Source organism: Thunnus thynnus, chromosome 5 (genome assembly GCF_963924715.1).
Source record: "Thunnus thynnus chromosome 5, fThuThy2.1, whole genome shotgun sequence".
In the NCBI taxonomy this organism is placed as follows: Eukaryota; Metazoa; Chordata; class Actinopteri; order Scombriformes; family Scombridae; genus Thunnus; species Thunnus thynnus.
The window spans coordinates 21,300,903-21,328,455 of NC_089521.1; the positions used below are offsets into that span (position 1 = coordinate 21,300,903).

At 42.2% G+C, this 27,553-nt stretch overlaps 1 protein-coding gene across 13 annotated transcripts in view; it reads left to right on the plus strand.

The window, feature by feature from the left end:
- The window catches only part of tjp1b (tight junction protein 1b), a 59,656-nt gene that overhangs the window by 27,950 nt on the left and 4,153 nt on the right, over positions 1–27,553 (plus strand). For 7 of the 13 annotated variants that reach the window (XM_067590063.1, XM_067590066.1, XM_067590067.1 and 4 more), the window contains 25 exons: positions 12,711–12,767; positions 13,163–13,287; positions 13,403–13,505; positions 13,755–14,070; positions 14,441–14,547; positions 15,180–15,348; positions 15,464–15,608; positions 17,805–17,938; positions 18,589–18,694; positions 19,346–19,496; positions 20,141–20,249; positions 20,343–20,562; positions 20,824–21,008; positions 21,106–21,201; positions 21,292–21,374; positions 21,477–21,687; positions 21,782–21,882; positions 21,990–22,340; positions 22,683–22,913; positions 23,990–24,847; positions 24,936–25,027; positions 25,666–25,881; positions 25,993–26,129; positions 26,671–27,136; positions 27,329–27,546. In XM_067590063.1, coding sequence (XP_067446164.1) covers positions 12,711–12,767; positions 13,163–13,287; positions 13,403–13,505; positions 13,755–14,070; positions 14,441–14,547; positions 15,180–15,348; positions 15,464–15,608; positions 17,805–17,938; positions 18,589–18,694; positions 19,346–19,496; positions 20,141–20,249; positions 20,343–20,562; positions 20,824–21,008; positions 21,106–21,201; positions 21,292–21,374; positions 21,477–21,687; positions 21,782–21,882; positions 21,990–22,340; positions 22,683–22,913; positions 23,990–24,847; positions 24,936–25,027; positions 25,666–25,881; positions 25,993–26,129; positions 26,671–27,136; positions 27,329–27,546 — 4,987 coding nt within the window. Of the gene's footprint in view, positions 1–6,481; positions 6,501–12,710; positions 12,768–13,162; positions 13,288–13,402; positions 13,506–13,754; positions 14,071–14,440; positions 14,548–15,179; positions 15,349–15,463; positions 15,609–17,804; positions 17,939–18,588; positions 18,695–19,345; positions 19,497–20,140; positions 20,250–20,342; positions 20,563–20,823; positions 21,009–21,105; positions 21,202–21,291; positions 21,375–21,476; positions 21,688–21,781; positions 21,883–21,989; positions 22,341–22,682; positions 22,914–23,989; positions 24,848–24,935; positions 25,028–25,665; positions 25,882–25,992; positions 26,130–26,670; positions 27,137–27,328; positions 27,547–27,553 lie in introns of those variants that run through there. The other 6 variants (XM_067590064.1, XM_067590075.1, XM_067590076.1 and 3 more) reach the window with 4 other exon arrangements.

The following is a 27,553-nucleotide window of genomic DNA, read 5'->3' on the forward strand; positions in this document are numbered from 1 at the left end:
TCTCTTTGTCAGATTTCACCCTGTCACAGTTTGGCAAACCTGCAGGGTTTGAAGAGCTTTTTCTCTTTAATTACACAATGTCAAAGGAATACATACACATACATGTAAAGAAACATAATAACAGTAACACCACCAACAACAGATTAGAAAATAAAAAGAAAGAAGAAACTATAGCTACACACAACCATAATCACATCGCATATACCACACACACACATATTCATATACATATCCACATACACACACCTATTCATAATTATTTGTTCGATTATACAGCCAAAAAATGAACATATTTACATCCCTTTAGTTGACATTTATTGACATTCCAATGTTTTTTTTTGTTAACTCCAGCCTTCACCATGACTCAAAGCGTCCAAAAAATAAATTCTGCTCTTTATTCCTATTAACATCCTTTTCTAGAGCCAACTTCAAAAACATTTTGAAACGTTCAGCGTTTGATTGCTGTCTTTTTTCTAGCTTTAAATTTAAATGCTTTTCCCATCGTAATGATGATGTTGTTTAAGTCTTTTCCGTCATCATCCCTTAAATCACTAAACATTGTAGTTAAAGGACAACTGAGATCCAGTCTTGAACTTTAATCCAAACTAATGCAACTTCCTTACAATAGCAAAATAAAATCAAATCTGACTTTTCTTACTTCTCACAAAATCTACACAAGTCACATACTTGGATGCCCCATATTTAAGCATTTTCTTTGTAGGCAAGTACCCGTAGATTAGATTTAGTTGTAGACATTAACAGTAGTTGTGTAAATGTATGTAAAAACTCCCTCCCTTGGAGTACATTTGTCTAACAAATCCTCCCATTTTGACTGAATAGCTACTGCTGATAGCTACTGATATATTGTTTATTTTTCTCTTGTTTATCCATGTTGTATCCTTAATGTAGAGGTAACATGCCATTGGTTTTGTACATAACGATAGTTTCCTTTTCCACGTTTGTGGTATAGCTGCTCGGTCATAAATATTGCTGTATACAACTGTAAGATAAGACATGACTTCTATCTATCTATCACTGTTCAAGTGATCATTTATAAATAATATTCCTTTTCCAAACACTCATAAACAAAGGCTTATCCTTAATCAGAATATTTCTCTTGTACCATTAACACTCCTTTGGATTTCATAACAGGATTCTGGTTGATGATATCAGTATTGAAACCAACTGACTAGGACCTCTCCCAAAAAACCTAATAAATATTTAAATGACTTGCTTTAAAATAGTAAACTGAAAAACAGTTAACTGAAGGTAAGGATTGAGTTCTTTGTGATACAGAGGATGAACAGACATCAAAAACTTTGCTGAGAACCACTGTGGACTTAAAATAAATTTAGGTACAAGGGATGCTGTTCTTTATCCTTCAATAACTGCTGATTTAACTTCCAGTATCCTGGGCCCCTATGAAACGCTGTAATGCTCAAAATTATAAGATGATGATCTGACCTAAATCTTTCTTTAATCCAAACTTTGTTAATTTTTGGAGTCAATGAAAATGAAATAGCGTAATCTATTCTGCTTGCCTGATTTCCTCGTCTCCATGTATATCTTGTTTGCTTCGGATTCTACAATCTCCATATGTCAATTAAGTCTAATGAGGACTTATAATGATGCTAGAAATAGCATTATAGGCTCTTAGTTTGTATGTCTTTTTGATCCAAATCTTCATCCGGTACAGTATTGTAGTCTCCTGTTGTTATTAAATTTATAGCCTTTTTTCTTGCAACGTTTTGAAAATGTCTTCAAAGAAGAGTGGATCGTCAGAATTAGGTGCGCATAGATTTATTGATACAAATTCTATGCTATCCACTAATATATCTTGTATAATGAATCTGCCTGCGTGATGTATTATTGTATCTTTGACCACAATATCTACTTTTTACATTTAATCTCATCCAGTTGGGTAAAGTGAGTCTCTTGTAAACAAAATATGTAATAGTTTTTATCTGTAAGCCAAGTAAAGATGTCTCCCCTTTTCTTCTTATCAGCTAAACTATTACAATTTATGCTTGACATGTATAACTTGGACATATTAGAGCTTCAGTATAAAAACCACCAATAAAAACAAATACTTTTATGTTTTGGCAAGTTTGGCAGCACATGTACAGCAGACAATATTTTCCTTTACACACATACGTTGGCGAGCATCATAACCAGATTAGTCCATTTAGAAACTGAGGAATTCCACCGTTAATGAAATAACAGGCCTGGCCATATCAAGAAATTCATTGTATTAAAGGAAAGGTGGGAAGGTGAGCTCAGAACCGTGATTCAAGCCGGGGAGTAGAGTCTGGATCCATATACACTTTATCAGTCACATATAACCTATCGGTAGTCACGTTTGCCTTTTTGCCTCTTCTTTTTTATTTGGTGATAAAGTGGTAAAAGCACTTTGCGCCTCTCCATTAACACTCTTGGAAACAGTTCAGAGATTCTGAAAGGCTTACCTTTAAGCCTTGGGCCCAGATTTTTTTAATCTGCTGTCGCTGCTTGAAGTGTTCAAACTTGATAACAATTGGCGTTGGAGTTTTTGGAGCAGCCACGTCTGCAAACGGTCTTGTCTTTCCCAGATGATGTGTTCGGGCAAAGATGATCTCCTTTGTTGTCTCCTCTGAAAGGTTGAGCTTCTTTTGGAAGAATGTTTTAACCTTCCACATGTTCACCGAGGACTTCAGGTATGCCAGTGATAATTAGATTATCACTTATCGATCTGTACTGAAGATCTGTCACGGTTTCCCTCAGATTTCCATTTTCCTTTTTGAGGCATATGATTTCTTTTTCCGCGTCCCAATAACCATTTCTTGGTTCCTCATTTTCAAACTTCATGGAATTGATTATTTCTTTCAGATCCTTTATCTCTGTTTGCATCCAGAATGTCCAATTTATTGAGTTTATTAATAAACTCAATAAATTTCCTCACACAGCAATATGAGACTATATTCTGTGTCTTTAGGCTCAGGTCTTTGTTGCAGTTCATGGCTAGACAATCTTTCTTTCCTGATTGACTTGGGCTTCCCCTCTTGCAAAAGTATTCAGATCGGTTTTCTCTACAGGTGTACTTGTACCTGGATTACAAGGCGAGCGAGAAGCCATGCCGTCCGTTAGCAGATAAACAAACGAGCCAATAAAGGAATCAGCATTATAGTCAACTGAGCTTAAGTCCTTCAGATACAGAGTGCTTGATATAGCGATCTTATCGTTTGATTTAGCCTACAGCATGGAGATTTCCTTTTTCTTTGTTGCTGCTTCAAAGCTGCACACCGCCAGCTACATTGGCGCCATATTGCCTTTTGAAGAGTTTCTGCTTCCTCCTTTGGGGGCGGCTGTGGCTCCACTAATCGGAAGATTGGAGGCCAAGAAAGATTTTTACATTGTTTGTCAAATATGTTGATTTTCAGGTAGGGTCAGCACCTACCTGCAGAACGTAGCAAGTCCTTGTTTGGTGTACAGTCCACATGTCGAAGTGTGGGCTAGATACTGAACCCCAAAGTGTGTGAATGTGCATTAGATTAGATCCTGTTGAGCAGGTTACATGGCAGCCTCTACCATCAGTGTATGAATGTGTGTGTGAATGGGTGAATGTTGACATGTATTGTAGTGCTTTGAGTGGTCAGGAGACTAGAAAGGCGCTATAGAAGTGCAGTCCATTTACCATTACCTTTTCATTGCATTGTGTGTATTTTTATTATTTTCAATGTAATGCATTCCTTCTCTCACAGTCACAAACAAATCTTTAATGACACAGTGTCTGGATGCACAGGATTCATGGCAGTGATTATGGTTTGGTTAACCTGCTTAAAAAGAGCATGTCAAAGGCAAAGTGCAAATGATGCCTTTACATACAGCAGTATTTGGTAATCTTGATCCTTAGAAATTTGTGAAGGAACAAGCAGTCCTTTACAAAAGCGTTTCAAGAATTGATGTTGAGTAATGAAATGTTGCTACATCACACACTGATACAGTATAAAAGAACTAAATGGTACAGGAGTTGGTTTCCGTGGCTGTAGTCACATCTGTCCTCCAAACGTGACCTGGAAAAATAGCTGCATTGTAAAGAGGACGATAACTCCAACCTTTATAACAACTACACCATGCAGTATACCATGTGTTTCCTATTGGTGATGAGGGAAACTGCAGTCCTTCATAGACAACAAGGAATGCTTCAGTATATGTGGTTGGCACATTCTGCAGATGCTTGAAGTTAGCCTTAGGATGAATTTGAATGTTTGTGCAACCATGCAGTATGTTCCTACACAGAAAACACACAAGTCCTAACAGTGTTGGGGAAAAATGTCTCGACTGCTAGAACAAATATAAACATTCTTGACCAGTTGTCATACCCTGTCCTCTAAATGCCACTTGATTGGATACAAAGATGTTTTCCACTGGACAGAACAGTGTCTTTGCTTTTTATTTGCCTTTTCGCTGGAAGCTGCATGGTAGAGCTGTTCTCTGAATAATGGCAAGTTAGTGGCTGTCACTTGTTATTAATGATGTCATGAAACTACATGTTCACACATTTGCACACGCTGTCAAGTTCATCATCTTCATTTCCCATAAAACATCTTATTGAACTGCTTTTAATGCTACGTAAACAAAATAACAAGGGCAGTGACATTTTAGCGTGATGAAAATTGAATCAGGGAATCTAACTAGAGCAAGGACTCCGTCAGTATGTATGTGTGTCCTTTGCATATCTCGAGAACTGTTCATCCGATCTACTTCACACTTGGTGGCTGTATTGCTGGGGACCCAAAGAAGTGCGGTGTCAAATTTGGTGCAATTTGGACACGTGACACGTTCAATATTAATAAACTTTGAATAAACCAGCGATCAAAGAGCGGCTCAGCTCTGCAGCAGCGGGGCGGGGCTTCAGGGCTCTGCAACTGCATGTCATGAGCACAGGTGGAGATCAGAGCTGTACAGCGAGTCAGAGGAAAGTATTTTCACATGGTGTGCTTTGACACGTGACATGTTTACTATTAATAAACTTTGAATGAACAGCGAGCTGCTCAGCTCTGTGTCTGAGTGCGGAGTTTGCCGTCTAGGAGTAAAAAGAGCAGGATGTTGAAGTGATGACGGTCCAGAGCTTGTCTCTGAATCAGGAAATGAATTTGGATTAGTGTGAGTGGATATTCTTACTCAGGATAAAATTTGATAATATGGAAACTGCATAGGGCCTAACTGAAAGTGGCTAAATGACGTGTATAATAGTCAAATAACGAAAAAAGTACTGAAAATATTGAGTGTGAGTGTTCATTAAACCATCAAGTCCCTGCATAAATTTTTTTTGACCAAAAAATATTTATGTTGCTGATTTTTTTTTTTTTTTTTTGTACTCCATAATAATAAAAGGATAGCACAGCTGGTGATCAGAGCTATACGGTGAGTCAGAGAAAAGTTTATACTTGTACTCAAACATACCTCACATCAACGGTATTAATTTTTATACGTGTTGAAGCAGCAATACCGGAGGCCAGGCAATCGGCCCCATTTCAAACACGCACGTTTTGAACGGGCACTGCACTAGTGCATAGCAAATGACTGTTAAACACATCATGTTGCCCTAATATCCATTTGTTCAGATGTCAGAAATTCCCCGGGCAACCATCCTTGTGTATGTGGGATGTTATACAAGTCTCATGTGCCTTCTTGTTTTCCTCTCAGCCTCCTTTTCTAGGGCTGTTGTGTTTGGTTTTATTTTTATCTGCTTTGTTTGCAATGTTAATTTCTGTTGGTGGTAAAATTCAATGGAGATTATGTTTTTGTTGTCTTTACGTGATCAGCTGCAGTAAAAAAAACAACAACAACAGAGTATTACGTCTTCGTGTATTGTTTATGCTTAACTGTCTGTTTGATGGCTGGTCATCCTCTGTGCTACGTGACTGACACGTTTAGCATAATTTATGCATGTAATGCAGCACACCTGGGGAGGAAGGGCGTAATAATGTCCCACATGCTGAGAGAATTGATGGATTCTGCTCTGGTTCAGTGCGGCAGCTTGAGGGTTAAGTCCGATACAGCAGTTTACACTGCGGATGGATGTTCGCTAGTACAGAGGAGTCCCATGCTGTAGCGGAACTGCAGATCCCACACAGATCGCTGCCAAGCCAGAGGGGATTTGCTTCGATCCCATGAGCGTGTAAGGAGAGAGTTGGAGGGAGGGATAAATTTGAATGAATTGAAGTAAGATGATGAGAGAGGACACGAACCCTTGCGGGACAGAGGAAGCGTTAGGGTGTAGCTGCAGGGAGTCTTTCATAACCCCTCACCTGTGGTCGTAATTTCAGTTGTTTCAGAGCTAAGAAAATAGAAGGGGAAAGGAAGGTGGGGGCAAGTCCCTCCCAGCACTGATTGGTGCGGTCATGCACTGAGGCTGCTGATGTGCGTCTGCTGGAATCTCCTGCTGGATTTACTAAGCAGTAGCTGGAGGCTGGAGACGCTTTTGTCTGTATCCTCTGTAGTGAGCAGAATGAACTGATGTAAGTACCTCTGATCTTCTATTTTAACCGTCATGCTTCCAGTTTTGTCTACATACGCAAGCAACAAACCAAAGATGAGGTGGAAGTCTGTTTAACTGTAGCTTTTAAATAATGCAAGTGTGTGTCTTTCATGGCTGTAATGGCTGGTGATTAAGTTTTATGTCAGAGTTAATAGGTTTCATCTTTTGACCTTCTTATCGCTCTTTCAATGCTGCATCTCTCCCTCTCTGCCCTCCATTAGAGATCTGCAGTACAGTGTCTAACCATGTTGTATGTGCTGAGTGTCACTTAACTCTCAGGGGACCCCCCTGACTGGTGCTAAGGCATGGGCCCTCATTTGCATTTGAATACGTTTTCTGAGGCATGGGAGTTTTAGCAGTTGTCAGCACTCCCCGGCACATCGTTTTCAATTTCTAAAGTGATCAATCATCTTATTCTACTTGTTTGCTGCTTCACTGCCAGCAGCCACAGTGGAGTGTGATCCTGTTGTTGTTTTCTGTCTTTGGCCGCAGTGCAACTTGCACAATGTTCTGAAAGTATGCTTCTTTGGACATAGCAATTTGTTCATTCGCTGACGTGCTAGTCATTTCGTCAATTTCATTCCTAATTTGATTTAACAGTTACAGGATTCTGATTGCAGAAAACCTCTTGGACAAATTAAGAGATTTTTTTTTTGTTTTCCTGCAGGAGACTTAGAGAGCTTTAGTACTGCTCTCATCATGTGGGAACTCAACCGTAGTTGGAGTGGAGAAGCTCATTTGGGTCTTAAAATAAGGATTCTCCAGAAAAAGAGTGGTATCCAATCTCAGACTGATACTAGAAAAAGGAGAGTTGTGGTTGTCTGCATCCTCAAAACTCCAGAGTAATTGTCCCCAGGAAATTGTTTCAGTTAATCTTCCAAATTATCAGCTAAATTTAGTACTTTACTACCACACTGTGTAACACATGAGTATCCCAGGACCAACATTAAGCGTTCTGCATTGTAAATCTTTTTAAAAATAGCCACGTTTTCTGCCCTGGCACCGTAAAGGACTTGTGAAAATGATCTACCTCTCTTTGTTTTCCTCAGACACTGCAGACAAAAACCGACAAATGGGCACTAGAGAGAAAGTTAATTCATTTTCTTTTCTGTATTGCATCATTTGTTTCAGTCGATCCGTGGCATTTAATATAACAAGAGGTTATTAAATGTTCTCCAGTGTTCGTGCTGCAAGTTTCCCTAAAATCACTCTGTTGCAGCATCACAACGGCAGAATTAATGAGAGCTATTTTTAGCTACTCTGGTCCCAGAGTGGTCAGAATTGAATAAGGTTCTGCCTCATCCCCAAACTGTACTACAGCACAAAATCTGTTCCCTTAGTCAGAGAATTGAACACCCCGCCATATTGCCTCAGTTCTTTCTTTTGGATGAAATATGATTTTATTTTTCTGCTGAATAGAGAGTCAGGGAACCTGCACTCTTTAATTTTAATGATACTCCAAAGTGAATCTAAAATGAAACACCATCTTAGCCTCCCTCGTCGTGGGTCGTGTTAGGTTAGTATTGTGATGACTCATTGTACATAAAGGATTTTTGTCTGCAAGGCGAGACAGACATTCTTTTATTTTCGGGTTCAGATTTACTTACACGATGTATGGATTAATCTAAACTGTACCACTATTTATAATATAGCAATGATGTTTGCTACGCCGAGGAAATTTACATTTTAGAGGAGTGTCATTTGACTTTTCTCTGTTTTCGTGGTGGCTACAGGACAGAGTCTGGGAAGTGAAAAAGGCAGAGATGTGAGGCATGACTTGGAATAATACCGCAATGATCAGCTCCTTTCACCATTTTACCAGCCAAATAGATTTTTGAATTTGAAAAGAACCGTCAAAAGACAGATACCTTGCCAAAATGGCTGGTGGGCATGCCAACAGTTGCCAAAATTTGGTCATATTCATTGTACTGGCTTCAGACTGGGCCACCAGATCGCAGATGTGTAGGGGTTGTTATTGCTAAAATTTCCTCCAAAGTTCAAAGTAGACAAGCTCAACATGCAAAATAAAAACTCAGATAAACATAGATGGCTATAGATTTATAAATAGCTACAAACGCCTGTGTCAAATACCATTAACCTTGGCCATATGTGTTGCTGAACTTGCAAATGCAGTAATTGATTTAATGCTGAAACGTTTAGTTGACAGGACAATAGTCAGCAGCTATTTTAATAATTGATTACTTGTTTAATTTTATTAAGCAGAAATGCAAAGAATTCATTTGTTCCAGCTTTGTAAAAAAAGATGAATTATTTGTTGGTTTTCTTCTGGACTGTTGGTTGGACATAAATATGTCAGCAAATTTTGATTGGTATTACTACTAATTTTTTTGCATTTAGTGATTAATTGATTAATGATGAAACTAATCATTACTTTTAGCCCTAAATTGATTTACATGTGGAAATTAATAGCGGAACAGGCTGTTGATAGATCATTATCTGACAGAAACGCATAACGAATAATTGTTTCATTTTACATTTGTGTATTGACCATTTTGACCACAGTTTTTCTGTCTTCCTCAACTCTCAGCTGTGCGATCCATCTGTGTTATAGTCCATCTGTGTCGTAGTGTTGGCTCCCAAGTTGCCTGGTTGTAATCCCCCAAGCATGACCCAACCAACATGGTGTGTCTCCACTGTGGAGCGGCTGCCAGCTCTGGCTCTGGCTTGTGGCATGAAGCTTCTGTTGGCACCAGTTGTTTGTGGCCATAAAGGGCGTACACAACAGTGCCACAAAAACTCATAAGTCACTGGATGCTGATGCGACTTGGTCACAATATGCACAGATATAGGAGTAGTGCCGAGTCTCAACGGCTCCTTTTTCTGTCTTTCTTCTGTTTACTTGCACGAGATTAGTGTCTTCAGCTTTGAATAGGGCACTAAGATGTTAGTTTGGTTGTGGGACTAAATATGAAATGCCATGTAAACACTGTTATTCTTTTGCTTTATCATTTTGCAAAGTGTCTGTGTCTGCGTCTTTGTGAAATCCTACAAAGCACAGCACTTTTGAGGGAATCAAAAGAAATGGTAATATGTTTGTTTTAGACCAACGTTGGGCCATTAGTGCAGACTGTGTTTAGATGTGCATGTATCAACAGTTTAGCAATGCTCATCTAAAAGCTAAAAAAAAAAAGAAAAAGGCTTTTGTTTGCAAATTAATTCAGTCGTGTCTTTTTTAAACCTCCCACAGTTGAGAGGAACCTTCAGACACGGCCTGAAAATGTCAGGCCACTTGAACAACACCACACTGTTCCCCCTCTGTTACCAGAGCAACAAGCTCTGCAGGAGGAGAAAGCAAAATTACATCCCTTCAAAATGAAAGGTGTGCGTGTGTGTGTGTATGTGTGTGGGGGGGTGGGGGTGAGGGGGAGAGATGCACACTGCAGGACCCTGCTAAATCTGTTTTTGTTTTGTTTTTTTTTCCTCCTAAATTATGTTTAGTTTTTACTCCATTTAGATTCCTCCTGTTTTGCTCCATTTAGGATTTTACATTCCATTAATTTTATGGTGATTTATTTGTATTGGATCAGGCGTAGTAAGCATTCTTTAATCATATTTTCCAGACAACAAAATCACATTTCTCGCAACCTCACTGCAACACGGGGCCTTAAATATTATACGTTTGTTTGTGTGCATGTTTGTGTTATGCTGCATTAAAGCCTATAAACATTTCTGAAAGTAGAAATGTCAACTGGAAACAAGTGCCTACCATAACTTTTCAGTTTAGTGCCAAACCTCTCTATAAATTCACACTAAATGTTAGACTTCTTTGCATCAGCGTTTCCACAGTGCTGATCAAGAAGACACGGGCATAAATCCTCCTCCCTAAAGAGCAAACTTTCCAGAGAATTCATGCTTCTGTTTTCAGCAGTCTTGTTAATATTCTGATGTCTTTTTTCTCTCTCTCTCTCTCAAGTGCTGCAGTGTATTCAATGTAAAAGACAAGGGGGAGTGTCCTTGTTCAACCTTTTTTTTTTTTTTTTTTCCAACCACCTTATGCGAGTCCCACCATAAGCTGCTTGAGGGGTTTGTGACTGTTGCTGCCAAGCCGAGAACGTCTGGGGCCACTTGTGGCGATTTATTCAGCTGCCTGTATTCCCAGACGCTGGCTAATGTTTGGCATTTGGCCGACAGTTCACGACAGACATAAGGACGATGTGTTGAAGCCTGCGTGGTAAAAAATAAAAAATAAACAGGGCAGCAACAGTGTCAGTCGGTTAAATTACTACCTCAGGCTGTGCTTCTCTATCAGACAAAAACAAAGTAGGACCGCACTGTTTTTCTTCAAACTTAGAAGATGTTTATTCAAATTTTGGTTTTTGAATATTTCGCCTGTGGCTCCTCCAAGATTTATGCATCATTATCACTTCTAGGAACTTGATAGCGACGCCATTAGCAGGTTTTCATGTTAATATGGGTGCTTACTCATCCTCCACACGAAGCTGGACTGACACCTGCTAGATGTTTTGGGTTTCGGAGCTGCCAGCAGAGTGGCGATGATGTCAGCTGCTTTTAATGTAAGATTCAGCTACCCTCCCTCATCTCTCATCGCACTTTAATGTGCCGCAACATGAGATCATTCTTCCTCGATGTGTTTTCTGCCGAGGTAGTCGTACTGTAAGTGTTAGAGGTGTCAAAGAAATTACCAGCAAAGCAGGAGGGAAATGTGTGATAGTTTCACCTATTAAGGTCACAGACCTAGGATCAATTTACATGACAAATGGGGGTTATTGCATTAGGTGCTGTGATGTAGGTTGTAATTTGCCCCAAATGGATGGACCTGATAGTATTTTATACGCAGTCATTGAATGTCTAATGTGTCGTGAGATTGTGGTGGAGGTGAAATGATATAGAAGCAGAGATAAGAAGCGAGCTGTGGGGCGCAGAGGACAACGCTGACCTAACAGCTGAAGGAGTCGACCTTCATCTTATCCTCTCTGGTTGTTAATGTGACGGAGGATGTGCTTTAATTTCAAAGACCGTCTGTCAGTGTGGCCTTCTTGTATCTAGCAAGGTTTTTTTTTTATTTCTCATCATTGTACCTATTGTATTCAATACACTGTAAACATGGGACCGCATACTGTGGAGCCATTATAAAGAAGAGTGTTTCCTGACTGACACCTACATGTTGAGAGTGTGTGTGGTCTGTTTGATTGGCAGTGGTGTGTGAGTGCAGCGCAGCGCTATCTGTATCACTGTAAATAAGCAACAGAGTAAAAGTTGAAACAAACTCAATAGCCTGCTGGGTACAATGTGTTCACAGACAGTTTGTGTCCTTATTACATTTTGTGTCTGAAATAATCCAGAAACACTGAGATTCTCCTTTTTAGTAGAAACTCTTAGTAGAAAGAATGACACGGGCTTCACTAAAATACTATTGCCTTTCAAAATGTGTATGGTTTTAGACTGGTCCCTGTTTGTCATTTTTACTGAAGTCTTTCTGTTCTTTTGTTATTTGATAGTTCAGTTCACTCTATTTGGGTTCAGTATGTAGCAGTATGTGTTAGTATATTCCTTACATGCTTTATTTACAATGCAGGCGTGATGCAAATAATAAAACAAAAATACCTCAGGCTATTGTTTAAAAAAAAAAAAAAAAAGAAACCATCCAAATAATTACTTTAAATTTTCTTGACTCTGTATAATGCAAGGTTTGCTGCAGACGTGTTAAATGGACATATGTGCCTGGAAGCACAAGTTTGCATATTATACAGCCAATTATATCGCACGGATAACACTGACACAGTTCATTAAAAAATGATGATAATTGACCTTTCTGCAGACTGTGTTAAAGGTTAAATTCACTGTTGGTAGAGATGCTGTGCACATCTATTCTATTTTAGGGACAAACTGGCTTGAACAATGAAATATCTGCACTTTTACTGTTGTCAACTTGATAATTTTTAGTCACTTAACATGTTCTTTGGCAAAACGATAAGCGTTGAATTGATATTTTCCGGCTGTAGCTAAGATGTAAAATGACAAAGAAAAAGAGTGTTTCGTTTTGGTTTTGTTCAAGAAAACTTCAGCAGGACACGTTTATCTTTCTGGTGACTCAACACGTGTCCCTTTCGCCAAAAGATTATCAGTCCAGCAGAACTTCTTTTTCTTTAGACTTGGAAATTGTTTGATCCGTCGTGTTCACACTGTCTTCTCTATCTCTGTTTTCTAGAGTGCAGCAATGGAGGAGACTGTCATTTGGGAACAGCACACAGTAACACTACACAGGGTGAGTATTTGGTATCCTCCTTCAGATGCTCTCTCTACATAGGTATCTGTTGAATCCTGGTCCTGGTCTAGATATCGGTCTGTCCTGCTGTCTGTCTGGCTATCTTTGTCCCCATCCTTCTGTTTTGATTTCCTTCTTATCTCCACTGCGCTATCTTGTCAAAAATGGGCTCTGTGTGTACACAGTTGCAGGAAGAGATAAGACAAAATGGAGGAGTTATCACAGAGCTTTTGATTTTCTCCTACATCCGTGGCTGTTAAGTAAAGTAGTTTGGGTCCACAAACAACCAGAGAAGAAATACTTATTTGGTCAAATCCACAAGCAGGTGATACTGGTGTCTTTTTTTTCATCCACCTAAAATCAACATCTTAATGTATTTGTTCCTCTGTGTGCAGGCACCAGGGTTTGGCTTCGGGATAGCCATATCAGGAGGTCGGGATAACCCTCATTTTCAGAGTGGCGAGACCTCCATTGTCATCTCGGATGTGCTGAAAGGCGGCCCAGCAGAAGGCCTACTACAGTAAGATTTTATTCTGTTATCGGCAGCCCGGTCAGATTGCTAGTTATTAGTATTAAATTACCCTGCCTGCTCCAGAAGGACTCCAGCACGTCTGTTCTCTGTGTCCTCTCTCTAGGGAAAATGACAGAGTCGTCATGGTCAATGCTGTCTCCATGGATAATGTGGAGCACGCATATGCAGTCCAGCAGCTTCGTAAAAGTGGAAAAATTGCCAAAATTGTGAGTGTCAAAATCCCTTTTATGAATTCCTGTAGAGTATTATGTGATCAGTTGCTGAAAATTAAAATCAGGAAGTACAATGGGTCAGAAAAATTTATTTATATTAATCTGAATGACATGTTTAAGGACTTGTCCTTGCTTTTCCTCATATTTCACAATTGATCGTGCTTGATTAGGGGAGTGATTGATTCCTCTTACTGTAAGTGATGTGTTGTCGGGCTGTTCTTATATCTCATTTCCTTCGGGCAGACAATCAGACGGAAGAGGAAGGTGCATGTCCCCATGGGTCGCCTTGGGGAGCGGGAAACTATGTCAGAGCACGACGAGGAGGAGGACAGCTATGATGAAGAGATATACGAGACGCGGAGTGGACGCAGCGGTGCTTACAGCGGTGTGGGCGGAGCCATGGGCAGGCGCAGCGGGCGAAGCAGCGGGCGAAGGGACAGGGAACGTGAACGCAGCGGCTCGCGGGAGAGGAGTCTCTCCCCACGGTCAGACCGCCGCTCGCACAACCTACCCCCACGCCCTGCCAAGGTCACACTTGTCAAATCCCGCAAGAATGAAGGTGAGGCTCACAAAGTCGGGGATACAAACGGAGGGAAGAAAGAAAATGTTCTGTTTTTTGAACAAGTTGCAGTTTCTGGTAATCCAGGAAATCACCTGCCATTTTGTTTGCCTGAGACAGCCTGACTTTTAGAAGAGAATTAGACCTCCAAATCAGCACTGGTGAACTGCCAGAGTAAACAAAACTTGCCAGCCACAGCAAAATCCAAGTAAACTCAAGTAAATCTAAGTGAAAGAGCAATTAATCTTCTTTAATCAGTACTGTTAATCCCAGCGGGAGCAACGGGCTGACAGCAAAGTGTGGTCAGTGTGCTGTTGTCACGTGAACTCTGTGCTAACATGGTCTTTGTTGCTGTCGTTCACTTTGTAAGCAGAATATGGCCTGCGCCTGGCCAGCCACATCTTTGTCAAGGACATCTCCCCTGAGAGCCTGGCAGCCAGGGACGGCAACATCCAGGAAGGGGACGTCGTACTGAAGGTGAGGGAGAGCGTCATTATAAAACAATACGAATTTGGCATTTCTTCATTCTTGTATTGGTAGAAATTGAGAAAAGTACTCACTATACTGCTACACTGTGCTTTTTTACTACTATATGTTTTGTGCTATCTAATGTTGCATAACAGTACTCACAGTTGCAGCTTGATCTGCTTGATGAAGGTCAGCTCTTTTTGGAGTACACATAAAGTAGCTCCATGTGCATAACGGGTACTTTTTTGAACTGAATCAATCATTTCTCACATCCAGCCTTCTCACATGTGTCATGTTACTCTCTTTTTATGCCAGTGCTTAAGAGATGAATGGTTAATAAAATGGACACTGGGCAGAATTTGCCTATTCTGTATCTGAGCCTTGGCTGCATGTCATTTTTCCTTGTCTAGGCTGCCTCTCATAGCTTTCTAATTTGATTTCACCCTGACAAAGAGGAGCAGTGTTGCAGCTAATTTGCATCTGATCTCTTGCTGTTCAGATGACAATCCATTTGTCGTCCAAGCATGACCATGCTATCGCATTAAAATGTGCAACAAAGACATTGTTTCAAATTCATTGGCTGTGGAAAAAATGTTCTTTGTCATGTCATGACTAAAAGTCTTTTTTTCTGCTTCCCTCAGATTAATGGCACAGTGACAGAGAACCTCTCCTTGATAGATGCCAAGAAGCTGATAGAAAGGTCAAAGGGCAAGCTAAAAATGGTTGTTCAGAGGGACGAGAGGGCGACCCTGCTGAACATCCCTGACCTCGATGACAGCATTCCTTCAGCCAACGCCTCTGACAGAGATGGTGAGACTGGTGTTAAGTGTTGGATTCAGCTGACACGGGGGCGCAGTTTAAAAGCCAGACTTGTCAGTGTGTTTATCAGGCTACAGTTGTTGAACAGTGGCTCTTGTTTGATCAGACATTTCAGATATCCATTCTCTGGCATCCGACCATTCCAATCGATCGCATGACAGACATCGTAGCAGCCGCTCCCGCTCTCCAGACAGACGATCTGAACCCTCGGACCACTCCAGACACTCCCCACCACAAATCAGCAACGGCAGGTGAGGGACCATCCATCCACAAATTGCAACCTGGGGATAAGTGTTGAATAATAATCTGTGTTATTTTCATGTGGATACGTTCAGTCTCGCTACTTACTCTCTGTGTTTCATATAAAACAATAGTGACTCAGTACCAACATTAATTCACATTTCAACAAACAAATTCAATAGAGGCCACATTATTTGACTTCAAATTGATCTGAAACACACACGCAGTGACCACTTACCACCAAAGATGTCATTACTCTGACCCTAACTGATCTTGTTCTAAGATCTGAGCTTCCATCTGTCAAAGTTAATTAAACCCGGCTTGTTTTTTTGTTGTTGTCGGGGTTTTTTGAGTTGTGAAGGACCTTCGATTTTATGTTTGGGTTAATACCAGCCATCAGCCCATTCAGCACTTCTTTGACTGTAACCTTGTTTGAAAGCACCTCATTAATTCTTCATTTAAACACAGCAGAGCACCACAATTGTTGCCTTTTCAAACCACTTAGCGACCCGAGAAAAATAAAAGCTGCAAAATAATCAAGTTACTCAAAGTTCAGTGCTTTGACCCATATTACTGTGTCTCTGGGATAAAATGTCATCTTCTATTTTCAACAAAGCATTTTTGATGCGTCAGTCGCAAACACTGCAAAATTATATAAAGTGTCGGAAGTGGAGTCTCACCAACAGTGACAGAAAGACACTTAAAAAGATTTGTCTTGTTTTAAATATTGTCCTTTTTATCCCCTTGATACGCCACCAGTTGGAGAATACCGTAAGTTTGTTATCCTTGAAAAGTGTGAATAGGTACTATTAGAAGTAATAGTTTAGTAGTAAACCCTAAATAGATTTAAAGCGCATTACTAGAGAAGTAGATGTTCTTGTAGATATTGTGACAAACCGTAAACTCGTGGCCATCATAACAACAGAGAAAATGTGCTGCTGACTGGGAAATCAGTCTTTTAGGCAACAGCAAACTATACCTGGTGAAATATTGTTGAAGGGCCGTTACGTGGCATCAATTATTCAGTGACGCATCTTGTTTTGACTTGAGATGACAGCGTCCTGTGAGAGTGTCACATAATCTCTGTGTCTCTTGAATATTTTGGTGGACAAACCGCATGTTTGGCACAAGGACAATATGGCTCCAACAGTGAGGGAACAAAAGGACGTCACCAGCTATCAGTGTCAACTGTCTCCCCTTTTTACATGCGGCTGAGCTTTTGTCAGGGCTCCTGTCTTCATATCTGTGGACGTCTGGCTTGATAATGCTCACTCTTTATGTTGAAAAGATTGTCTGTAAGGCAGTTTTCACAAAAACCAAAAATGTTTTGTAATGATTTCCTGATGAAATATCGAAGCCACTGAAGCGTTTGAATAATTCATTAAAGGAAATATTTTAATTAGCAAGAAGGAGATGTTGAGAGAGAGCGTTATTGTTTATCGAAACCTGATTTGTGACCTGTGACCTTTTCTCTCACTCCAGGAAGTTGGCAGTTGAAAGTAGGGCCTCCTCCAGGATGGTTTGAAAAAGAAGTTTGTTCCACTGCAGTCTGTTCAAACAGTGTCCTTCTTGGTTACTTTGTCCCTCACCCTGTGAATAAAGCAATACTTTGCCAGTAAAATTGTGCCAGGAAGCCCTACCACTGGGCAGCTGGCTTAGCTTCCTCCTGTTCTCTTCTGAATCCTCTTTGAGAAACACATTGGTATTGTCACCATTTATCAAAAACACAAGGACATTCTGTCATCATTTACAATCATAATTGGCCAGAGTCACTGTGTATCTGTTTACCCAGCCTTACTGTTTAAAAACTGGCATTGAAGTTAAACCCCTTCTGGTCTTTAGCCAGAGCCACACAGTGAAATTCACCTGGAGGACAGAATCCACTCTGACACCTTCGATAAGCTGCTCTAAAAATAGAGCACAAAAGAAAGGAAACACAAAGTTGTGACCTTCAAGACTAAGATGCTGCTTTTTTTTTCTTTTCTCGGCTAGTGCGTGTCCACTGCAGTCAGGAGAAAATTAAATACTGTCTCTGTTTTGTATTGAGAGTAGTACAGCCTTGTTGTTGTTGCGTGTAGTCCAGATGTTGTATCTTTAAAGCTCTCCTGTTGCCTCCAAGCTCTACATCTCCAGGATACATTATTAATAATGTTATGTCTTCCATTTCTTAAGATAAATTGTTCAAAAATGTCCATTTTTGTCTGCAGTCACAGAAGTCGTGATGACGAACGGGTCTCGAAGGCGGCTTCAACACCAGCGAAGCTACCAGAGGAAGTTCCTCTGCCCAAGCCTAAGGAGTCGGCTATTGCCAGAGAGGAGAAACAACTCCCACCGCTCCCAGGTTAGATATACAACACCCAGTCATTAAACCAGATTTTTGTGAATATGTTTAAGTGAAAATCAGTGATTTTAATTTGTGTCTCTATATCAACATCTGTACTTGTAAGCCAATAAAACAGCAAGTATTTCCCTGTCTGTCATTAACAGCAGAAATTAAGATGGCTTCATAATAGTAAAATGAAATCCTGTTTGAACTAGTCATTCTTGCCCTTTTCAAAAGCACAAATACCAAAAAAAGTTAGATCCAGACGCCTGCTGAGCCTGGCTGAGTTTGCCTGGAGCCAAGTGACAATAAACCGTATGAGCTGATCGAGTCTGACGTTCCTCCCCAGCCTGCAGCACTCTGCTGCCTTTCTGTTTGACCTCCCTGCTCAGGACGCCGCTGTGTGCCTTGTGTGTGTGTTTGTGTGTGCGCGTACGTGTGTGTGCGTGTGTGCACAAGTGTCAATGTGATAATATTTTGCCTGTGTGTTTTTGTGCAGTTGTGTTTTTCATTAGTGCACTTGTTCTCAGTTGTATGTATGTTCTCAGTATGTAACTGCGGTATTGTTCATTTTTTACAGTGTTTTGGTTATTTTCCTTTTTTAAAACATATACCTGTTAATCATCTATCTGTTCATTGATAACATGTCATTGTGTGTGTGTTTTCAGAGCCCAAGCCGGTGTATGCTCAGCCTGGACAGCCAGATGTAGACCTGCCAGTCAGTCCCTCTGATGCCCCTGTGCCAAGCGCTGCCCATGACGATAGCATCCTACGGTAAAATCAACAGTATAATAAACCATCCAATGAAATATACAAGTCTCCTGAAGAACTACAAAGCCAAAGCTACTATGTTATGAGCAACTCCCCTGAGCATTAGCTCTCAGTTCACTTAATCAGATGGGAAGGCGACTGTTAGGGGAAAGTTTTAACCTGCAGCTCACATAGCGACAGCACATCTTGAAAGTTTTTGAAATGCTCCTGTGCCCTGAATTATCTATACAAAGCAGGGGCATTTTGGCACATCACAAGGCTTAGAACTCAGTGCTGTGAAAAATGTTGCACGTACTTGTTTGCTGGCAAGTTGAATAAGCAGCTTTGAATATGACTGAATGCACAACTGTCAGTGCTTCTGCATGAGACAAACACTCGTCTGTGGTTATTTTGGTCTATAGCTAAAACGTTGAAAAATATACGAACGTTCTTTAGGATTGTATATTTCCTTTTCTAAAGAACAATTTTACATCTTTGCTTTTGAAAGTTCACTAAAGAGTAAACAGTCTCTCAACAAAAGAAAAACCTGGCTAGCAGCCAAGATTCACTTACTATTCATAAAGTGTAGTTTGCATCGGAGAAAAGGAAATGCCATCAAATGGTGCCATGTCAAAGAAAAGCAGCCTAACTATTGTCTTCATCCCCCATCCTCAGGCCGAGCATGAAGCTGGTGAAGTTCAAGAAGGGGGAGAGTGTGGGGCTGCGGCTGGCTGGGGGGAATGACGTGGGCATCTTCGTTGCCGGAGTGCTGGAGGATAGCCCGGCTGCTAAGGAGGGACTGGAGGAGGGTGACCAAATTCTCAGGGTAGATCATTTATTTTTTACACAGTCCAGTGTATGAGCTGACCGCAGTTTTAAGAATTAATGTGGTTGTTTTTTTTTAGCTTAGAGTTGGTGAAAAAAATTTATTGCATAAAGTTATATATCAAAAACTGTGTGTTGCAATTGATCTTTTTTCTATTCCATTTGTTTTTACAATGGGTATCTGATAGTGTCTGTAAACAGCCATGTTTTATGGGGTATGTGTCTCAAGCTTTCCCTTTTATTCATGGTTTTACACGCTGGCTGCTCCAAAATTCCTGTACCTCCAGGCCGGTCTCTTAGCAATGGCCCCGAGGGAGCACACAGACACAAAAAACTGTGTTTCCTCTCACTGTGTTTGTCCTATTTCCTCACAGCCATATATCTCACTGTTTGTACCTCCTCCTCCTTTCTCCAAGTATAATGAGGAATGGCTTGAGTTTTTGCAGTGCAGTAAAACCTGCAGTTTCCCAGGCACTGCTGAGAACAGGAAGAGCTATGTAAACCTAAATTTAAATAGAGATTTACACTTTCTGTTTTGCACTCAATGTACAATGAAGTCTTAACTTACACTTAAAAGTACGAGATAGCAGGGAAGTTATTCTGTAAAAAGCATGAAACAGTAATCTCTGTTTTCCCAAATTCCAGGTAAATAATGTAGATTTTGCAAATATAATCCGAGAGGAGGCGGTGCTGTTCCTCCTTGACCTTCCTAAGGGTGAAGAGGTCACAATTCTTGCCCAGAAGAAGAAAGATGGTAAGTGAAGTGAGTAAGGGAATATGACAAGACATTGATTTCGACTGGTCTCATTGGTCCAGTGGATCTGACTCTCTGCTCTGTCCTGTTCAGTGTATCGGCGGATCGTGGAGTCTGATGTTGGCGACTCCTTCTACATCCGGACCCACTTTGAGTACGAGAAGGAATCTCCGTATGGGTTAAGCTTTAACAAGGGCGAGGTGTTCCGTGTTGTGGACACCCTCTACAATGGCAAGCTGGGCTCCTGGCTGGCTATTCGCATCGGCAAGAACCACCAGGAGGTGGAGAGGGGCATCATCCCCAACAAAAACAGGTGACAACATGCTCACAGATGTGTGTGTGCTTTGGCTTTAATCGTATGTCAGTTTTCTCAAAGAATGACATGCTGGATGAATGTTTTGTCACAACACTGGACAGTCATTCACCTTATTTGTATTAAACGCGTTATGATTATCATTACCATGAAATGTCCTCAGTCGCTGGCAGCGTTGAGGTGAGCAGTGCCAAGTTTATGACACATCCATTAGCTTGTGTGACATTATGAACTATCCCTCTTCCCGCTATTTGTCAACAGAGCGGAGCAGCTCTCCAGCGTGCAATACACACTCCCTAAAACAGCAGGGGGCGACAGGGCGGACTTCTGGAGGTTCCGCGGTCTTCGCAGCTCGAAGAGGAACCTGAGGAAAAGCAGAGAGGACCTTTCCTCCCAGCCAGTTCAGACAAAGTTCCCAGCATATGAAAGGGTTGTACTGAGAGAAGGTGAGAAATCTGGCTGTATCTGCCCACCTGTATATGTCAATATGAGACTAACACTGCATTCTTAGTCTGATTTTATTTTCATTATTTTTTATAACAGCTGGTTTCTTGAGACCTGTTGTGATATTTGGGCCCATCGCTGATGTTGCTCGAGAAAAACTCTCCAGAGAAGAGCCAGATCTTTTTGAGCTTGCAAGTAAGTTTGTAAATATATTACAACTGACACAAAACATAATCATAGCTTCTTCTCTTTTTTTATGTAAATCTCTTCTGTCTTGTTTTTCAGAGAGTGAACCGAGAGATGCAGGAACCGACCAGCGTAGTTCAGGAATCATTCGTCTTCATACCATCAAGCAGATCATTGACAGAGTGAGCATGCCTCATTTTTATTTAAAATGTGTCATAGATTGATTTTTAGATTATTTCATCACAAATTTGTTCTTCATCTTTCCTTCTCTTTATTTCATGAAGGACAAACACGCTGTGCTGGACATCACCCCGAATGCTGTGGATAGGCTGAACTATGCTCAGTGGTATCCGATTGTAGTCTTCCTAAATCCTGATAATAAGCAGGGCGTGAAGAACATGAGGACCAGACTGTGTCCAGAGTCCAGGAAGAGCGCCAGGAAGCTCTATGAGCGTGCCATCAAACTGAGGAAGAATAATCACCACCTGTTCACCAGTGAGTGGGCTCAAAATGTTGAAAGACAGGAAAAATATGAATTGTCTGTTTTTTTTCTTTTACATGTATTAACTTAATGAAATTTCTTTCTTAGCCACCATAAACTTGAACAACATGAATGACGGTTGGTACGGAGCTCTTAAAGAGACCATCCAGCAGCAGCAGAACCAGTTGGTGTGGGTGTCGGAGGGCAAGGTGAGAGACGGGCCATCTAGGTTTTGTAAATCTATATCATAGAACAGCGTTATGAGTTCTGTTGGTCTGTCGGAGCCATGGGTTAATGGTTTCACTGCTCTCCTCAGGCGGATGGCACTACAGAGGATGACTTGGATATCCATGATGACCGTCTGTCCTACCTGTCGGCGCCAGGTAGCGAATACTCCATGTACAGCACAGACAGCCGGCACACTTCAGACTATGAGGACACTGACACAGAGGGTGGAGCGTACACAGACCAGGAGCTAGATGAGACTTTGAACGACGAGGTGGGTCTGCCCACGGAGCCCGCCATCACCCGCTCTTCCGAACCTGTGCGAGAAGACCCACCTGTAATTCAGGATACTCCTGGTTACCCTGGATACCAGCACCCAGTGCAGCCTGATCCAGCCAGTCGTATAGACCCTGCTGGTTTCAAGATGGCCGCTCCGCAGCAGGTAAAGTTCATATCTCGCTTTGCAGGCAAGCCACTGCAGGCTGTGCCTGTCAGAGATGGATGTATGGTTAAAAGTATATGACTGCAGAGCAGAGGAATAGCTCCTTTGTGTTCAGTGTCATTTCCTGACCTTTGTTAAAATTAAATGTCCTTTGCTAAGTAATAAACATGTTTTAGAAGCTACTGGTATGTTATCTAATCAAACCACATTTTTGCAAGTGCATTCTCTGGCTGGTGTAAAACTGATTCAGTATAAGGAAGAAGATCATGGTGTTGGGGTGAGCTGTACTTTGTGTGCCCTTGGCAGGCTGTGTTATAAATGTCTTTTAACAATACTTCACAGCAAGATGAGGCTGCTCTGCCCATGCCCTCGTTGCCTCCGACGGTGGTAGCACCCCCTGCTGTTGAGCAGCCTGTACAGCTAGAGGGTATGCACCTAGAGGAGCCGTCTGCTGCAGCCGCAGCTCCTCAGGCTGATTCACTTAGCAGTCCCAGCCCTGCCCCTGAGCTTATTCAGCCCCCACCACCACCACATGAACCCCACCCGTCTGGACCGCCTGGTCCAGAACCAAAGGTACCCGCTGTTTCACCAGCCACTCGGACCGGGCCTGGGCCCCAGCCTGCTGTTTTAACTGCCTGTCTTCTCGCACATGCTTTCCACTCGCTCTCTGCATGACATGCCCACACTGTGTGACTCACTGAGCCCACTGTGTGCCTCTGGCTCCCAGAGAAAATGTGTGACAGACTAGTCCACATGCACCACAGTGGGCTGGGAGACCAGAAGGACTGGTACATCTAAGTCTTTGACCAGGGTGAAGACATCCACAACCAGCCCTAACTGTTGCCTCTTACTTCCTTTGCATGGCTCCTAATGTTTTTTGGGTTCCTTTCAGCTTTAACTTTCCTCTGTAGATGAACAATAGTAGCACTTACAGTGGCATTGTAATGGTAGATGTGTCGTCTGTTGTAGTGCCAGTAGTTTGACATTGCATTAGATGCAAACTGAATGTTGGTTGCATGATGAAAGCTAACCTGCAGACAGTACTATTGGTAATGATTTCCATCAAGCAATTCTCCCTATGGAAAGACAAACCTACATCAACACACTGCATAATGTCTTCTGTTTCATAGTTTTGTCCTGAGTAGATGCCAACAAACCAACCTTCTTCCATAGGAAGTACTGTAACTAGATTTGCTGTCTACAGGCTACACATCATATGTTTGAAACGAGGCCTTTCAGAAATGTACAAATTGCTTGTTAGTCCACTATTTATAAAACATGTTAATGTTTAAGATCCACTTGTGAATATTATCATCATTCTTGAAAGGCATCTTGTCAAACAGGCATTCAGAACTGTTTTTGAATAATGGACAAATGTTTGCTTGTGTAATTTGCACTTTGACTTGATGTTTAATTAAATGATGAGAGATTTTTTTTATAGTTTGGTTAACATGTTATGTGTTAATTTTCTTAAGATTTCAGTTTATTTCCCAGTAATGAATTGAATTGAATTATTGAAAAAGTTATTCTTAATCTGGTGTTGGGAAATCCTTTTTCCCTGACTTTCTGTCGTTCGACATGGTGGTTGTTAGAAGCTCACAATAATGATGATGTGACAGATGTATTCATTCAGTATCGTTTCTTCACAGATGTACAAGAAAGATCTGTACAATATGGACGAACCCATGCGAATCAACCATGGCCTGAAGCAGTCGATGAGCTACAGTCACCAGCCGCCGTACCAGGACAAACAGCCATACCGTGAATACGACCACCCGCCTTACGGTTACGATGGAGGCGGCTACACAGAACCAAAGCCTCACAACACTGACTCTCACCTGCACTACGACAACCGTGTGCCTCATTACAACGAACAGTGGCCCCCCTACGACCAGCAGACCTCATCTTCCCAGCCCGCAGGTTACCAGCCGGGCCACCAGCAACCCATGGGCTACAACCCCCGGTCCCCTTACGAGGATGGACCAGGGAGGGACTACAGCCCCCCTCAGCCACGCTACGATGAGGCCCCACCTGTGGGGTATGATGGCAGACCACGCCACAGTAAACCTGGACCCATTCGTTATGATGAGCCTCCACCTCCACCCCCAACAGGCTATGATGCCCGCTCTCCTTATGAGGCAGAACCTCACTGCTTCCCCATAAATTCACCTCGATCACCGGAGCCCCCAAAGCAGTATTACGGTGACTCTGGTCTGAGGCCCGCCTACATTCCTGGGCCTCCAAACCGGGGCTACAAGCCAGGGATGCATGAGCCTATGGTGAACTCTGAACCTACCATTCCCCCTCCTAAACCAGAGACCCTTCCCTCCCCAGGTGAGCCAGCGCTCACCCCGGGCTCCAAACCGCTGCCCCCACCACCCCGGGAAGACCTGGATGAGGACCCGGCCATGAAACCGCAGTCAGTGCTTAACAGAGTCAAGATGTTTGAGAATAAACGGTCTGTTTCTATGGACAGGGCTAAAGAAGGAGAGTCGCCAGCACTCAGGGTAAGTTGGGTCAAACATTTTCTGTCGTAAAGTGAGACTGGAGTAAGATGCAAGTAAGCACTAAAGACATCCTCTCTCTGCCTTTCAGCCTGCAGATGTTCCGAAACCTGTGAGTGCACCTGGCCCAGTCCTCAAAGCCAATTCCCTTAGCAACTTGGAGCAGGAGAAGTCCACCTATAGGTATGTAGTCCTCATTACAGCACTCCAGGTTGCAGAATAGGTGGGTGAAGGACAACTCAAAGAACCTTGCAAAAGGCGTCTTTGAATTCATTCATTGTTGTTTGAGCTCCACCTAGTGGAGCTAAGTCACTTTGCTGCAAGCCAGACTTACAGTATGTGGTGTGCAAAGACTCAAAAGTTATTAGGAACATTAGGAACGAAAGTATTAGCTGCAAAATGTACTTAAAGTATTAAAAATAAAAATACCAGAGTGCAGATTGCAGAGTGCAAATTAGAGTGTCTTATTTTTTCTTGCCTGTAGTAGAAAGTAAGTTAGTTTTTGTATCTGATTGCTGACTGTCAGGATACGTTATACACCTACAAACTAAAAGTGGGATTGTTTTGACAATGGATTGTGCTGCAGGAAGCTGTTTTATCCTTTTTTGTGGAGTTTCAGTCAGCACCATCAGATCAGTAGCTAACACTGTCACTACTGCTAGCAACAGCAGCTCGGAAGCTAAATTAATTAATAATTTTTAATCAGTAAATCTGTCCACCCATTTTCTACAGTTTATCTGGGTCCAGGTCATATTGTCCCTTTCCATCATGCTGTCATACTTTGCAGCTGTTTCACTTGTTCTCCTTGGCTTTCTCCGCAGAGCTCCTGAGCCACAGAAGCCTCATACTAAACCTCTGGATGATGTAGTGCGTTCCAACCACTACGACCCAGATGAGGACGAGGAGTACTACAGGAAGCAGTTGTCCTACTTTGATCGCCGTAGCTTCGACAGCAAAGCCATGGGCCAGCCCAGTCCTGGCATCAATCGCTTCCATGATCTGCCCAAACCAGCGCAGCTGTCCTACCCATACAACAGGTACAACCACACACCTCACACCAGCAGTACTGTCCTGAGCTCTGTACTCACACCCGCTGCAGAATCACAGTTGTTTTTATTAACTGCATTGTTTGTGTCAACTTACTGCAGAGTTGAGTCAGTAGAGAAAGTAAGTCCAGTGGAGAAAAGATATGAACCTCTGCCTCAAATCAGCCCCTCCTCTCAGTATGGGCCACCTGCCTCCGCCATCCCACCCAACACGCTGCCCAAACTCAGCCCCAGTGACGGTGAGCTCTCTAACTCTTCCTGTCTGGCTCTTATATTTCATTTAATACTTATCTAGTGTACATAAATATGCAATAATGTGTCATCTCCGCTCTTCAGAGTTGTAGTTTTGGGCTGCAACTAAGCATCGTTTTCATTATTAATTCATCTGTCGATTCAGTCACATCTTCAAATTACTTATGTTTTATTATAGTCTAAAACCCAAAGATATTTAGTTTACTGTCGGATAAGACAAATAAATGCCACACTTTCTCACATTTGAGCTGGAAAAAGCTGGAAAAAATGAAGCAATTAATCAATTGATTAGTCAATCTTTAGAAAATTAACCCACCATTATTCTGATAATCAATTAATCAACTAATTGTTTCAGCTCTAATGTTATATGCTGTGTATTTAATGTTGTCAGTCTAGCAGTAACCATTTTACTGTTTTATTGTGCCCACTAAATCAAAAGAGAGCATTATCTAAACTGCCAAATAAAAAGATATAATCATTTGATCAAAACTGTATTTCAGTGATCGTTTCCTTCTTCAATATTTGCAGCGAACTCCATACCTGAGCCGCTGAGCTCGCCCAATCCTAAACCTGAGCTGGCAGCTCTCAGGCCGGCCAGCAGGGACGAACCCGCACCAAGTGGCTACCTGCCCCCGAGGGGTCTCCCCGACAAGTCCCCCGTCAATGGCACTGACACAGCGGCCCCAAAGACCCTTGGTGCTCCCACTAGCTACAACCGCTACGTCCCGAAGCCTTACACCAGCTCAGCCCGGCCCTTTGAGCGCAAGTTTGAGAGCCCAAAGTTCAACCACAACCTGCTGCCCAACGACACACAGGTGAAGACGGACCTCCTCAGCAAGCCCGGTGTGGTGAGCAACAGCGGCGGAAAGCCTCAACTGTCACCACAGCCCCTGGATCACGACAGCGGCCTGGACACCTTCACACGCACTATGGACAACAGGCCCAAGTACCAGCACAATAACATCAACGCCATCCCCAAGGCCATCCCCGTAAGGTAAGACGCTCATAAATTTTACTCAAATCAATCAGCAGCAGGACGAGCAGTAAGTTCTTGGAGAAAAGTTACTGAGGCAGAACGAGACGTGTTTGTTCACAGGGGGTTTACTCTTGTGTCCTCTGCTGTACATTATTCTCTGCCTGCACTGCTTTGACTGATGATACCGACTTCTGTGCCTCCGTCCCTCAGCCCCAGCGCGTTGGAAGATGACGACGAGGATGAAGGGCACACGGTGGTGGCCACCGCCCGGGGGATCTTCAACTGTAACGGAGGGGTCCTGAGCTCCATCGAGACGGGCGTCAGCATCATCATCCCCCAGGGTGCCATCCCCGAGAGCGTGGAGCAGGAGATTTACTTCAAGGTGTGCCGGGACAACAGCATCCTACCCCCCCTCGACAAGGAGAAAGGTCAGTC